This window comes from Mytilus trossulus, unplaced genomic scaffold (assembly GCF_036588685.1).
Source record: "Mytilus trossulus isolate FHL-02 unplaced genomic scaffold, PNRI_Mtr1.1.1.hap1 h1tg000070l__unscaffolded, whole genome shotgun sequence".
Classification (NCBI taxonomy): Eukaryota; Metazoa; Mollusca; class Bivalvia; order Mytilida; family Mytilidae; genus Mytilus; species Mytilus trossulus.
In genome coordinates, this window is record NW_026963294.1 from 5123483 (window position 1) to 5138094 (window position 14612).

General features: G+C 32.8%; 1 protein-coding gene across 1 annotated transcript; it reads left to right on the forward strand.

Moving 5' to 3' along the window:
- The first annotated feature begins 3134 nt into the window (after positions 1-3134).
- LOC134699431 (deleted in malignant brain tumors 1 protein-like) lies at positions 3135-13161 on the forward strand. The gene is made up of 8 exons (XM_063561028.1): positions 3135-3234; positions 5688-5775; positions 6612-6721; positions 7870-8025; positions 9439-9547; positions 9983-10107; positions 10370-10528; positions 12311-13161. The coding sequence occupies exons 1-8, from the start codon at positions 3198-3200 to the stop codon at positions 12889-12891; spliced, it is 1365 nt and encodes a 454-aa protein (XP_063417098.1). The 5' UTR covers positions 3135-3197; the 3' UTR covers positions 12892-13161.
- The last annotated feature ends 1451 nt before the right edge of the window (positions 13162-14612 follow it).

Genomic DNA, 14612 nt, shown 5'->3' on the forward strand with positions numbered 1-14612 from the left:
GTCGAAACAGTCAACCAAATGGTTCATCCTTGTTTCACTGTCAATGTTAACATTACATCCCTTTATTTAGCTGATGTGTAACCCATCTCCTGTTAGGCAGTTGAAACGAAGGTCAGAAAAATACTGATTCAATGAGATTATGTTTTGACTTGCAAGTCAATAATACAGTCAATAATAGATAAGCGATGTTTTTGATGTTATTCTGAGAATTGTGAGCCAACCTGACTGCTTATAACGAAATGTTATTTCCAATCCCCGCTTTAATGAATACTAGAAATACAAGAATCGCATTTTCAATGTTGACTTAATCGGTATGGTAGCTTATTTCCTTTAAAATAAACATGATCGTAATAGTATTATTCGCAGCAAATAAAACCCATATGAGTGAAGCACAAGGCACACAAAAATACAAAAAATCAACTCAACAGCAGAGAATTACTGGAAATCAAAAAGCAACATATGATTGAAATAAGATGTGGTATGAGGGCCAATGCTTCTCCATCCAAGTAAAAATTTATAAAAGTGAACCACTATAGGTCAAGATACAGTCTTCAACACATAGCATTGGCTCACACCGAACAGCAGGCTATAAAGGGCCCCAAAAAATACTAGTGTCAAACCATTGAAACGGAAAAACTAACGCATGTATATATACAACCCTTTTCAAATAAATATATTTTGAATCCAACATGGAAAGTGTTGTTTTGACTTTATTTCATTTTACTTATTATCACATGGGTGTTGTCGTACCGGCTAATGTATTGTATCCTCTTTTATGCATAAGTATAACTTATACAAATATGAATCTATTTATCCACAACTAATTAACTTCTGAATTCGCCTCTGGTGCAAAGTGGCAAAATTGAACACAAAAGCTTTATTGTATACAAAAAGTCATTATATATAATTGATAATGGAAACGGTGAATGTGTCAACATTTTATAATATCCCTTTTTCATAGTGGAGCCAAGGTTTTGTTATCCGTGAAGACACAAGTAAGGTAAAAAATATTTAAAAAAAAGAAGATGTGGTATGATTGACAATGAGACAACTCTCAATAACTGACAAAGTGACACAGAAATTAACAGTTACATGTATAAGTAATTGTACGGCCTTCAACGCTGACCAAAGTCCATACCAAATAGTGCGGCCTCTAACACCAAGCTAGAAAGGGTCCAAAAGAGGACTCCTGTAAAACCGTTCAAACATGAATACCAACGATCTAATATATATAAAAGAAGGAGAACCGAGAAACCATTGAACCACATCAACAAACGACAACTACTGAACATCAGATTCCTGACTTTTTGTATGTAAAGAACTTTAAATACGTTTGCATTTATCTTGAATCATCCCATTTTAAGAAAAGAAGAAAAATGGACAAGACATTTTCACTTGCTACAATTTAGATTGGTAGACAATCTTTTAACGGTTTTTTTTCAAATCTAAGAGTGGTCGCTACTCTGTGTCAAAAGAACAAGCAATGCGGTATGGGCTTTGTTCATTGTTCAAGGCCGTACGGTGACCTATAGTTGTAAATTTCTTTGTCATTTCGGTCTCTTGTGAACAGTTGTCTAGTTGGCTATTATACCACATCTTCTTTTTTATATGTTAAAGAACAAATTGATTGTGTAAATTAAAAAGAATTTAAAATGCAGGAAAAAAATATAAAAAAAAAATAAACAACACGCGAGGTCCGTGTCTTTGTTTTTCAGATTTAAGTCTATGAAATTTGGTAGAAAATGATTATCTCTAGCTTTTAAGATACAAATTACAATGTCGCCTTGTTTCTTTCCAAAACTATGAAAAAAATACAAGGACATAGTTATTTATTTTTTAAAAAGCAATCAATTGATAGACTTCAAAAAAGATTTTCAAAAATATAATAAATTAATATACTACTATTAAACTAATTTTCAATTGGATTAAAACAATTTAATGAAGGACATAACAAATTGATATTTATTACAATTTCAAGGACCAAATAACGGCTGTTGAATTATCTTCTACTTCATATAACATTATTACATTAAAATAACGTCTAATAAAACAAATGGAATTTAATTTTCCTTGCCATTTCTAGTTTCTCTACACATATTACTTAGACCTGGTATTGACAACACAAATAACGTTAATTTGTTTGGGGTCTTTTAGTTTCATTTGCTGTGATACCGATCAAATCAATAAGAAAATACACTGTTTAAACATTATTTTGTTTACAAAGCGAAAGCAAAAATAAATAAATGGTATCAATAAGTTAAACACCACTTAATTATTGCTTAGTTTTACTATTTATTAACTGGTGGGATATATTAGGTTTTGAAAAGTCTAACAATTGGATTTATCGTAATATTTGTTGTCATGAATATTCATACGTTATCAGACTCTGGACTTTATTTCCATCTCCAACTGATTTTCATCGTTAGTACTCTTTGTTGCTTCCCTACACCATTGTTAAAGAATGATTTGGAGGGTGGCACTCATGTCGCAGTTGGCATATATGTCTGTGCAAAACTAAGCCTAAAGCTTGTAATTCAGTTATCGTCGTTGTTTTGATGTCTGTCATCTTTTTTTTAATTCTATTGTTTTTACCGCTAATTTCGTTTGTTTTTCTCGAACGAAATATTTTACATCTATTTATATATATTCATCACGGAGCCTTTTATGGCATACTTTACTGTATGGGTTTGTGCATTGTTGAAAGCCGTATATTCATATGTAGCTGTTTTCATCCACATTACTTTTCTATGATATATAGTTGACAATTAAATCACATCTCTTGTTTTATTCAAGCTAGCTTGTGTTTTGGTTTCAATTCTCATTAGCTGCAGTAAGAGTTGTCTTAACCTTTTTTTTCAATTTATTGAAAAGATAGATAAACTTCTCATGGTTATATTCATCAATACGGTAGTAAATATACTAGTACTCTATTTATATCAACAATTACTGAAGCTTTGGTTTTATAGCCCCCCCCCCACAGAGGGTGGAAAGCTCAAATGCAAATGCTTTTTAAGTTAAAAAAAAAACATATATCGATTGACAAACAGTTCAGCTTCTCGTCTTGGTCTGGAATCAATCAACTTCCGGTTGCGCTTCCAGTGTATACTGTATTATATTGTGTTTCTCTCTCTTGCAGCCGAGTACTTACTGTTAAATGGACATCGTGGTAAATCAATGACTCACCAAACTGTTCACTCATGTTGTTGGTACTCTTACTAACATTAGTTATTTTTGGTAAGTAACTTTTGTCAATATAGTTTTATTAATTTGGTAGATTTTTTGTTGTTGTTATTTTTGTAAAGGAGACTAGAGGCGAAAAATTACAAATAACATTCAAACACAACATGAAACTATAGACTATGCAATACGAACCCCATCAAAAATGGGGGTGATCGCAGGTACTCTGAAGGATCGGCATGTCCAGATCTATATGTGACACCCGTCGTGAACTCGTGTTACTCATGTTGATAAGTCTAATTTGGTATGTCATATCCGTGGAAACAAAACGAATAAAACATCATTTCAATGTGAGTCTAAGTGGTCTAGTGGTGGGAACATAGAGATACGTCTTCCGTTTTTCGAAATGATAGTGTCGAGTTTAATGCGAGTAGAACTTATGAGGGCAGGTAACTTTGAATAGCATGGCAGTGTGCAACATTCTATCCAAAGAGATTTTTAATAAGATGTCTTAGACTAAAGAAAGTTGAAATGAATCAACAATTTTCTTGTTCTACACTGTTGCTAACTTTCATTTGAGATCTTAAAACGTTTGAATTTAGGAGTTGGAATCAAGCTTGTTAAAATTGGGTGATGGATTTTAATCAAATTTTCTTTTAATATCAATGATATTTTGGCAATGAATGAAAAAGTATTCCTCACCACTAAATGATTACAAACATTACACATTCCATATAAAAAAGAAGATTTGGTATGATTGCCAATGAGACAACTCTCCACAAGAGACCAACATGACATTGAAAAAAAACTGAAGTTCACCATACAACCTTCAACAATGAGCAAAGATAATACCGCATAGTCAGCTATAAAAGGCCCTGAAATGACAATGTAAAAACAATTCAAACGAGAAAACGGTCTAATTTTTATTTTTCATGTTCTTTTGAAATTTTCTGGTATCGACCTAATTTAGTTTTCAATTTGCATGAATGGTACCTTATAGGGAATTTTATCAAAAGCTGACGACTGTTAAAATGTTTAGATTGTGCAAGAGGTCTCAAACGCCAGACACTTATATTTTTTCCGTAACTGGTGACGTTTTTTAAAGAACTTCCATTTTGATATTTTTTTACAATGTGTTAAGCGCGATACCGAAATATGAAACATACAACATAATTCAGTTTGAAATCAACATCATCCAAGATGATATATTTCCCTCACGAGAGTATCGTATTGATCGATATTGTTTAATATTATTTGTAAAACCCGATTTGAATTCAAATTGAAAACTCGCGTCATTTGAAAGCATTCTAGCGTATTCAAACGTGATCATATTAGAAATCATTTGATGTTATAAGGTTCTACTGTTCATTTACCTGTTAGTTAATATTCAATAGCTTATATTCTGAACATAGCTATTGTTCAAATCAATAATGTCTTCGTTTCTACAATATAAGCGCCAAAAATAGAATATAGATCATTAGGAGACAATTGGTACATTTATTTATAAGATAAACGCCAATAACGGCACATCAAAAACACATTTAAGTGTGCTTGGACCCGAAAGCAAAAAGGTAAATGAAATAAATCGAAATATATTGGGAGATAAAAAAAAAACGAGATTGACTAAAATGATAATCAAATGAAAGTATTGCAATAATTTTACCCTCAGTTCTACGAGTTTAAAAAGTCATAACATATTTTACATAAGAAAATATGGTACTTTTTTTGGGTTTACCCCTGAATATACTCATATTGAACCGATGCTTCTTAAGGAACCCCATCGGAATTAATCTAGTAAGACTTTTATGTGTTATCGTTGGTTGAAAATACATTTGAAGCATTGAATTATCATGGTTTACTTCAAAGAACAATCAACGATTTTATCTTTTACTTTTAATTGACAAAATATTGTTTTATCAATTATGTATAATGTTGATATTTAACCTAGATATACACTACCATTTTACAACAACCAATAAGTCATATTTATAACAGTTAACGCCAAATCATATGTCAATCTTTACCGTTAACATAAACGAGACTATTTTTACACGAGATGTGATTGAAAGGAAAGACGGACGGGAACGATGTTTTAAATATCGGTGTCGAATTTGCGAAGACCTCTTAAAGTGAACAGTCGAAACAAAAATGTAGAACTATCTTCATTTAAAGCAATCTGTTATTACAAAAACGAAGAGATGGTGTGATGGCCAATGAGACCTCTCTTCACAAAAGACTAAATGAAACAGCAATTAACAACTATATAGATCACCATACGGTCTTAAACAATGAGAAAAACCCATAACGTATAGTAAGCGATAAAAAAATCCCGAAAAGCCAAAATTTAATGTAAAACAATTTATCACATATTTGAAAAAAATTCCCGTATACGAAAGGATTGATTGATAGTTGATTGCATAATGTCAAACATTTTCATTGATGTTCAGGATGATCCTAATAACTCACAAATAATATATATTTATCTTAATATTTTTTTTTATATATTCCAGTTCCTGATGATATTGATGCACAGTGCTCTTCATTATCAACCCTATCAGCCAATACAAATGAAAAAGTAATAGAAAAATCAAAGGAAAGGTAAGCTATATGTGTATGCACCACAATCACTGCAGGTTCATTTAGTGTTACCCTTGTACGTCCAAACGTTCAAACGTCCCAAAATTAGTTTCTGTTCTCTGTCTTAAGTTTGTCTAAACCAAATAATATGAAACTTTAAACAATGCGTATTACTATAAAATACAGATCAAATTTGAAGGTGGGTGGCGTCGCTTTTACTGTTCTCGAGTTATGCCCCTTATACAAGTTGGGGCATTAAGTACAATAGACACATTCTCCATTTAATTGTAAATGCTATGATATGAGATTTTTAAAAAATATTTGAGAGAGCTGCAGACAAAACAATACCAAATTTGATCAATAGAAAAGGTGAATGATGGCGTTTACCTTAAACTATAATATCAAGAAGCGTCTTAACAAGAACCAGGTTACACTGAAAAATACATAGAACACTGAGTACTGAGTAACACAAACACATTAAAAAAACTGGGATTGATCTGTGCGGTTCTGAATGGGTAAGCAATTCCGGCTTTACTAGTCAGATAGTCGCACCAGAAGTGCTGATCATGGTTAAAGTAAATTCGGTGAGGAGTCTCATTCAATAATGTATCGAAAAATTTAAAGCAATCATTTCGTATATCTTGAAGTCAAGTTCATTGATTGATATGATTGTTATAAGTATGCTTGTTCGTTTATCATAACACCTGTATACAGGGTATCGATTTTACCTCTAATCAGGCTTATTCCAAATCAAGCTCTCTGAAACGTTTTGACTTGTAATTGAATTGTTTTCAAATTGTACATGTACATGTATGCATTATTACATGACTGTTTTTGTTTCATATTTTAATTTCCAGTAATTTAGACTGTCATTGGACAATTGAATCCCCCGACCATGTTGAAATAAACGTAACAAAGTGGTCATTAGCACAGACATGCGCAGAAGACAGCCTTCGGATTTATGATGGTACTGTTATTTATATCTCTTTACAACATTATTCAAAAATGAAGATTGAAAGTAGATAAATGACATTTTAACAGCACATATCTGTTCAGGCAATCATTATTCGAATAGAAATAAAAAAACATGTTTTGTACTCATACTCCAATTAAAATGTTGGATTTCGTGTTTCGATCATGATTTTTGTGCTCCGAGCACTGAGCAAAGTTTTATGACTTCAACCCAAGGTCAACCGTATATATCTGTCTATAACATAAGTCAATCTCAAAATTGCAAACATTTTTTTACCTTGCGAATAAATTCATCAGTAAATTGAAATGGAAATGGGGACCAAACAGCAGATAACAGCCGAATTCCACCAACGGGTCTTCATTGCAGTGAGAAAATCCCCCGCCCGGAAGTGGTCCTCCGCTGGCCCCTAAATATGATTGTGTGAAAATGGACGTCACACTGAACTCCAAAACACATATAAATGATCTAAAATTTAAAAAATTACTTACTAAGGTCATATCAGAGGCTCCTGACTATGGAAAGACGCAAAATTGCGGCGGGGTTAAACATGAATTGTGAGATGTCAACCCTCAACCTATACCTCTAGCTAACAAACCAAAATGACAATAATACATCAATTAACAAAGGACTACTAGCAGTTACTGACATGCAAGCTCCAGACCGTAATTAAATTGATTGAAAGGTTATGTCTTCGTCATACGAAAATCAAATACATTCCCTCCCGTTAGGGTTTTAGTATTACACCATCATACTGAATATGAGAAGAACATAACTCGTATCATGCCAACAACTGGTTTTAGAATAAATGTGTTTATCTCCGATGCAAAGACCCTGTAAGTGAATTAATAGTAATACCAAAATATGCTATCCTTAATGACCTGACAACGTGTCCCTTTCGAATAAGATTGTTTAAAGGTTTTGTAAGGTTTTGAGGGGAATTGAGACATTTTTTGTGATTTGTAGAGAATATTACAATACAATATTGGATGTGAAATACCTGAGCGAACCGATTTACAAACTATATAATTATATATCTTTCTGTCTGTATTGCATTGTTGGATAACTATACTGAACAAAAAGTATGTAATCGCTTCAGCATTTAGTATTTTGATGACTGCTGATATTTGAAAATTGATTTTTAGGACATAATACCCATGGGCTATTGTTGGCCGAACTTTGCAGCTATGGCTCAATCAAAATTATGGTTTCACGTCGTGGAAAGGCGCATGTGTGGTTCAAAACCGGAAGTACAAGCACCGGGACTGGAATAACACTGACGTACAAATCGTATGGTCAAAGTATGTTTTATATATCATAGCTAACTTTCTAAATTGACAGTTTTGGAGACTTTATATTTTTCTGTTTATACATATACATTTTGTATTTTCAAATTGTTTACAGTTAGAATCAGTCCTTACTTACACTTTTTTCAGCACAATCGGAATTCAATAATCTGTGAGATCTTTTCTAAAACAGTCTTGTCTAATACAGTTTAGTCATGATAGCCTAGTGTTGTTCAAATGTCCAAAATTTTTCTAGCCGAAGCATAACTCTTATTAGAAGCTGTTGTTTTAAAGGTGTCGGGAAAATACTTCTATTGACAAAGAGGTCACAACTGATTCCTACTGTATATACAATGTGATTTAATTGAAACTGATGGTATATATGCATAGTTTTTGCGTATTTGTATACATATCATCTTGAACAAAACATTTAGTCTAACCCATTAATTTTAAAAAAGAATTTTAACTTTGCAACAATAAAAAAAATAACGAAGGATGTCAAAGATATATAGGTATAATACATTTACTGTTTTTGCTATTTGAAAACACAAGTGATATCTGGAGTATAGACATACGATCATCATGTTTTCAACAGGTTTGACTCAGTATAGCGATGAATACAATCTCTTTGATTTCTTATCTCCGTTGTTTATACCAAAGGCATTAAGACAGTCTGGTGCACTGTTTGGACGGGAACGATGCCCAGTATGGGGATTTAGCCTCACTCCCTTCGTTAAACATCTTTTAAACGTATCCTTTTGTTGTTGGTTCGACCTTTATCTCTATAATGTATAAATCAGCAACGGCTACTCAAGCACAAACATGAAAGTTACATTCATTGCCTTGAATATGGAGAGCATTATTCACTCAGATGTTGGAAGATGTGGTATGAGTGCCAATGAGAAAACTCTCCATTCAAATCACAATTTATAAAAGTAAACCATTATAGGTCAATGTACGGCCTTCAATACGGAGCCTTGGCTCACATCGAACAACAAGCTATAAAGGGCCCCCAAATAACAAGTGTAAACCATTCAAACGGGAAAACCAACGGTCTAATCTGTATAAAAAAACGAGAAACATGTATAAATCATAGCATCCTACAACTGCAGTGATGTATTCAAGAAAAATATCTAGAGCCGAAATTCCTTCAAAATGAATTTAATGCTATCAGATTTAGCAGATAAAATTTGGAAATACAAATGGCTTGTAACGCCTACCTTATAGGTTTTATTTTTAGGTAGACTTTTACTTAAGATTCATAGTTTATGTTTTATATTATCTTATAACTCATCATAGATACTAGGATTAAAGTTCAGTGTGCCAGACGAGCCTTTCGTCTAAAAAAACCATCAACAGTGACGCTTAAAAGGTAAAAAAAATATATTGAAAAGCAGCTTATGTAATCTATGAATTCTATTATTTTAGATTTACCTTCATGTAACTCTGGATACGAGTGGCCTCAACGACGCTTTGTTAGAGCTGACGAAACACACCAGGTCATCACCTCTGAGAATTATCCTAACAACTACCCAAAGTAAGTCTGATTGTTTAAATATTGGAAGCCATTGTTAAAAAATTGGAACGTTTTCATGGCGATTACTTATTTTTTATAATAGTGTAACTTGATCTGACGACTTTGCACAAGTATTCGTCATTTCATAAATGATTGAACTATTCTAATTTGTTTTACATATCTGGATGGAGAGTTGTCTCATTGGCACTCATACCAACTCTTCCTTTATCTACTAATAGCTAGTGCTTCTTTAACCTGTTGATATCTTATGTATATTACAGAGATGATAAAGAGGAGTGGTTTAATATTAAGCCAAGTGCCTCCACACCTCTAGCTATTTATGTTAATCACGTCTATTATATATTACAGAGATGATAAAGAGGAGTGGGTTATTATTAAGACTAGTGCCTCCACACCTCTGGCTATTGTTGTGAGTCTTTTTTTTATCTATTACAGAGATGATAAAGAGGAGTGGGTTATTATTAAGCCTAGTGCATCCACACCTCTAGCTATTGTTGTTGAGGATATGGATATTGAAGACAGTCATCACTGTGGATATGATTACCTCGCTGTATATGACGGTAAGAACTTTAATAAAAATGTTTGTTTGTGACTTTTTAAAAACTAAAATAGAAAAAATATTGGAAAATGTAGACTAATAAGACAAAGAGATACCATCAAACCAAGTTAGGAAACAAATACAACGACGAAAAGACAAAAAACAAAAGTCTAATTTTTAAATGTTCGGTGGTTTCGTGACTTTTGTGTAAAAAGTTCAAACCGATATCTTCTATTATTTTGCACGTTTAATCCTACTTCAGATATACAATTGTTTTATTGCAGGGAAGTGTTCATACGACAAAGAGAAAGCAAAGTTATGTAACGATAGAAAAGGATCTTGGACCCTAACAGGAAACAAATACTCTCTAATCAGATTCCATTCTGATACTGATAGAACAGGAAAAGGTTTCAAACTTCGTTTCTACTTAGGCACTGTTGAAGGTATTGAACTAAAGTTGTTTGGTTAATGTCTGCATTCACAGATATGATCGATAATAATTCGCATGTTTAAAGTCACTGCATACTTCCAGTTAACCTGATAACGTCTCCTTAATAAACTTGTGAATGAAAATATGTAATTTGTCAAAGAGACAACAACCTAACTAAAGAGCAGAAAACTGAAGAAGGCCACAAATGGTTCTTCAAATACATCGGGAACATTTGACTGACGGGCTTGGGCTTGCATCCAAACAATGTGTACTAGGACGTCACACTAAAACAAATGATGAACTAAGACTAAACAACATATAGGAGCCTCGATTTGATTTTGTGGGATGAATGAATACACAGCCACTTTGGTTCAAAATAGAGGATTTATAACTTGACGATATGAATAGGAAAGCACCAATGTCTTCTGCTCAATATCAAGTATTCTATGTTTGAATTGATGTTTTTTTTTTCTTGTCATGGAGTTGTCTGTTTATTCAATACACTAATTGTTTTAAAAAGTAAAATAACAAAATTACTACTGAACTCCGATGAAAATTCAAAACGGAAAGTCTGTAACAAAATGGCAAAATCAAATGATAAAAGATATCAAACGAATAAACAACAGCTGAGAACTCAGACTATGACCTTGAACTTCAAGTTTAACACTTTGGAATACTCCCGCCACTTTTATTATTTTGGTTTAATGTATGCATGCATTTGTGGATCCACACGTATATGTCTTAGGTTATGCCAATTACCTCTGCATATATGTTTTCGATTGTCAGTAGACAAATTACATTTTCCCGCGTTTCAACGAATAGTGGGAAACATTTGTATTAACGATGCGTATGAATTTTCTTATTTAGTCACGTGAAAATTTCATGTGCGGGAAAATATTTCGAAAGCCTTCACTTTCTGCCCAACAGTCGTAGTGTCAAGTTTATTTTTACATATTTCAGATATGTAACAATTTAGTTTAATTCATGTTTCTGATCATGTTTAGTATTTTTTTGATACGAATAATTGTAACTCAAATTTGTATATACTGTCCAAGTATACCTCTGAGCATAGGGTTTGGACGCAGGTTTCCAACTTTTTTCCACTACATATTTGGTATTTAATGTAGTTTGACCCGAGATAACTCGTTTTGGTTGTTTTTTCCTGGCCGGCGGGATCGTTGATGAAAGAGCCTTTGCTATTATTTGGTATTTACCTAAATATACTACATGTATGTCATATATCAGCATCCAGTAATCATCTATAATTGTATTGATTTATTTATGTATTTATGCTTATGAATTGTATTTTCAACTAACTAAAATGCGGTGTCCTTCATGCTGTCTGGGTTATCGGCAATATGAATATATTGTTTTGTTTCATTATAGCCTATGTATTCAAGGGGGAAAAGGTTAAGGTAATACGTATTAAAAAGTGCTACTTAGAAATGGGCTCGACTATACGAAGACAAATGACAAAGTATTTTGCGTCTATTTCAACCTTTAATTTGTTGGGTTTTTTTTGTAATTTATGGTCTTCTAATCTTGAAACATAGTATAATTGCTCAGCATACAGTGAACTATTTAATATGTATTATTTAAAATTAGGGGTGTAACCTATCTCACTTTATATTGAAATGATTGAGAGATCCTTAACAAATGCGTTTGTTAAAATATATAATTGTAAGTGGAATAATTGACAATGAGACAACTCTTCACCAGAGACCAAAAAAACAAAAGTAACACCTCTTATATTTATAAATACATATTTTAATTTTAAATTCTTTCTAAATTTCAGAACCAAAAGGAGATTCAAGTGCTCTGCATGCCATTTTGATTGGATTAATAGCTGCCTGTATAGTTGTAATATTTTTACTGGCATCAGCTAAATTATACATGCGCTGTTTCAAGAAACCAAAAGTTCGTCCAAACCAAGACCATCTTCGTAACCGGAGAGCAGTTCTTGAGGCTCAAGTCCGAAGAGGTCCACTTGGATCAAGATTAGCCAGAATGATGACAGCGCAATCAATTCATTCGGAAATGACTCGGTACCTGAGCAATACCACGGAGCACGATAGCCGAGTCTCCACATTTGAAATTTCAACGTCACAGTCGTCAGGAGCTGGTTTGGTTTTTGAAGATGGAATGTTCCAGCCGCCATCTTATAGTACTCTTTTTCGCCATTCGGAAGAACCATCAGCACCCCCAGCAGATACAAATGCCCCGCCCCCTTATCCGGGTTCTCCGGATTATAAACTTGAAGATCAAGGAAATACCGTCAGTGTTGCTCATGCGTCACCCATACACGAAAGCAATAAGGCCAGTGATGGCCTGACGAACGTAGAGACGGTCCCTCCACCACCATACAACTCTAGCTAAATCATTCAAATATACTGGTTCCCTGTCCTTTGTCTGTTTCGCTCTGACACAATGGGGATTCAGAAACCCGTATGTTTATTGAAAGGTAGGCTGGTTCTCTCCCTTTAACATATGGATATTTGAGTCTCCATATATGTGTTCCTGTCAAAATTTGGCGAAACATATAGTTGTATATTCTTTAAAATGACTATCATCACGTTTGTTTTCAATCATCAACAAACAAACAAAATACTCCCAAATCATATGCATGTTACGCAGATTGAACAATTTTTGAAAATTATGTTAAACAATCAAATAACCATTTGAACATATTAATGAAAGTTTTGCTAATTTTGACTTGAATATAGAATATGATATAAAAACTAGTACATATTTCCGTCCAAAGAATGTATGTTATTTTTGTACTTTATTAGTCGTGTGAGCAAGGAAGATTACACAGAGTATAACTATTGTTTGGGAATATAGTACCCATGTTGGACAAGCATAACTCGTTGGACTATTGGTTTAATGAACACATGTTAACAATGAAGGATACGCTCTTGTCTAATTGATTGACAGTTCTTGTATTGACCAGGGATAGATACTCGTTTAACCATACATTGATACAAGTTTGTTTGTTCTATGTCAAATGTTCAAAAACGTTTTCAATGAAAACCTAAAACAAAACTGTGTTCCAATGATTTTGGCTTTTGTCTGTACTCCTTGTGATTTTGTGATTTGAATGATAATCATCTGATATTTTCTATTTCGTTCACTAAGACCTGTAAATAATCTATGAACAAAAACATTTGGTCTATCTTATCGTTGAAACAACTGATCTATTAAACAGTACGTCAATCTCTTATCGTTAATGTCAAATATCATCATTATTATTCATTGGTATTTTGACGTAATTTGTGTATAGAAAGTTTGAACAATAACACTGAACTCCAAGGTAAATTGAAAAAGGAGAGGTTCATAAAAATTGAAAAAAGCAAAATTTTAACAGGGCGAATTGGGGAATAACTGCCATATTCTTAACTGTATGCAGGCAGTTTCTGTAGAGAAACAAATATATGGTAGGTTAAACCCGGTTTTATGTTTTCAATTCCTATCATTACTATTTGAATAATTGAATTGGAATGGAGACACATTTCATTATAAAAATTCCCAAGCACATGGGTTTTTTTATTTAGTATTTAAGGAGGTTTTAAAGGAACACGCATAAATTTATACTTGCACCAATATGAATTAGATAAACAATGTGTTATGCCTTAACTGTGCCTTTATCATTTAACGATTTATTTTTTAGAAATGTCTTAATATTTGAAGCCCTACAACTTATGAATATAAACAAATGCGTGTCATATACAGCCATGTAGAATATTTTAACAAACAAAAATAAATCTCTTATATAGTGCTATAGTTTGTTTCCATCTTCCAGTGTATTTTATTATATTTTGATCATCTGTAATTACAGTATTAACAATTGTATTGTAAATTCCTTTCTCTGTTAATTGAAACATATTTATTTATAATGGATTGGGAAACAAGTTTTGCAACTTATATTAATCCCTTTCCACTTTGCAGGTGCGAGTGCTGTTGCATCAGCCTACTCTTTTTCGAAATCTCTGTTATCATTTCTTGTTATGAAATACCAAGAAGTTGGTATTATATTGAACAGAGTATTTTTGATTTGCTGTCATTAATATAGTTCTTGTTATTTTTGTACTCTGTAATTC

What these genes read in the sequence shown, in the direction of transcription:
- LOC134699431 (XM_063561028.1), top strand. Translation starts at nt 3,198, where the DNA reads ATGTTGTTGGTACTCTTACTAACATTAGTTATTTTTG. An exon ending in ATAGAAAAATCAAAGGAAAG is followed by an intron (nt 5,776 to 6,611) that starts GTAAGCTATATG and finishes TTTAATTTCCAG; the next exon opens with TAATTTAGACTGTCATTGGA. An exon ending in CTACTTAGGCACTGTTGAAG is followed by an intron (nt 10,529 to 12,310) that starts GTATTGAACTAA and finishes TCTAAATTTCAG; the next exon opens with AACCAAAAGGAGATTCAAGT.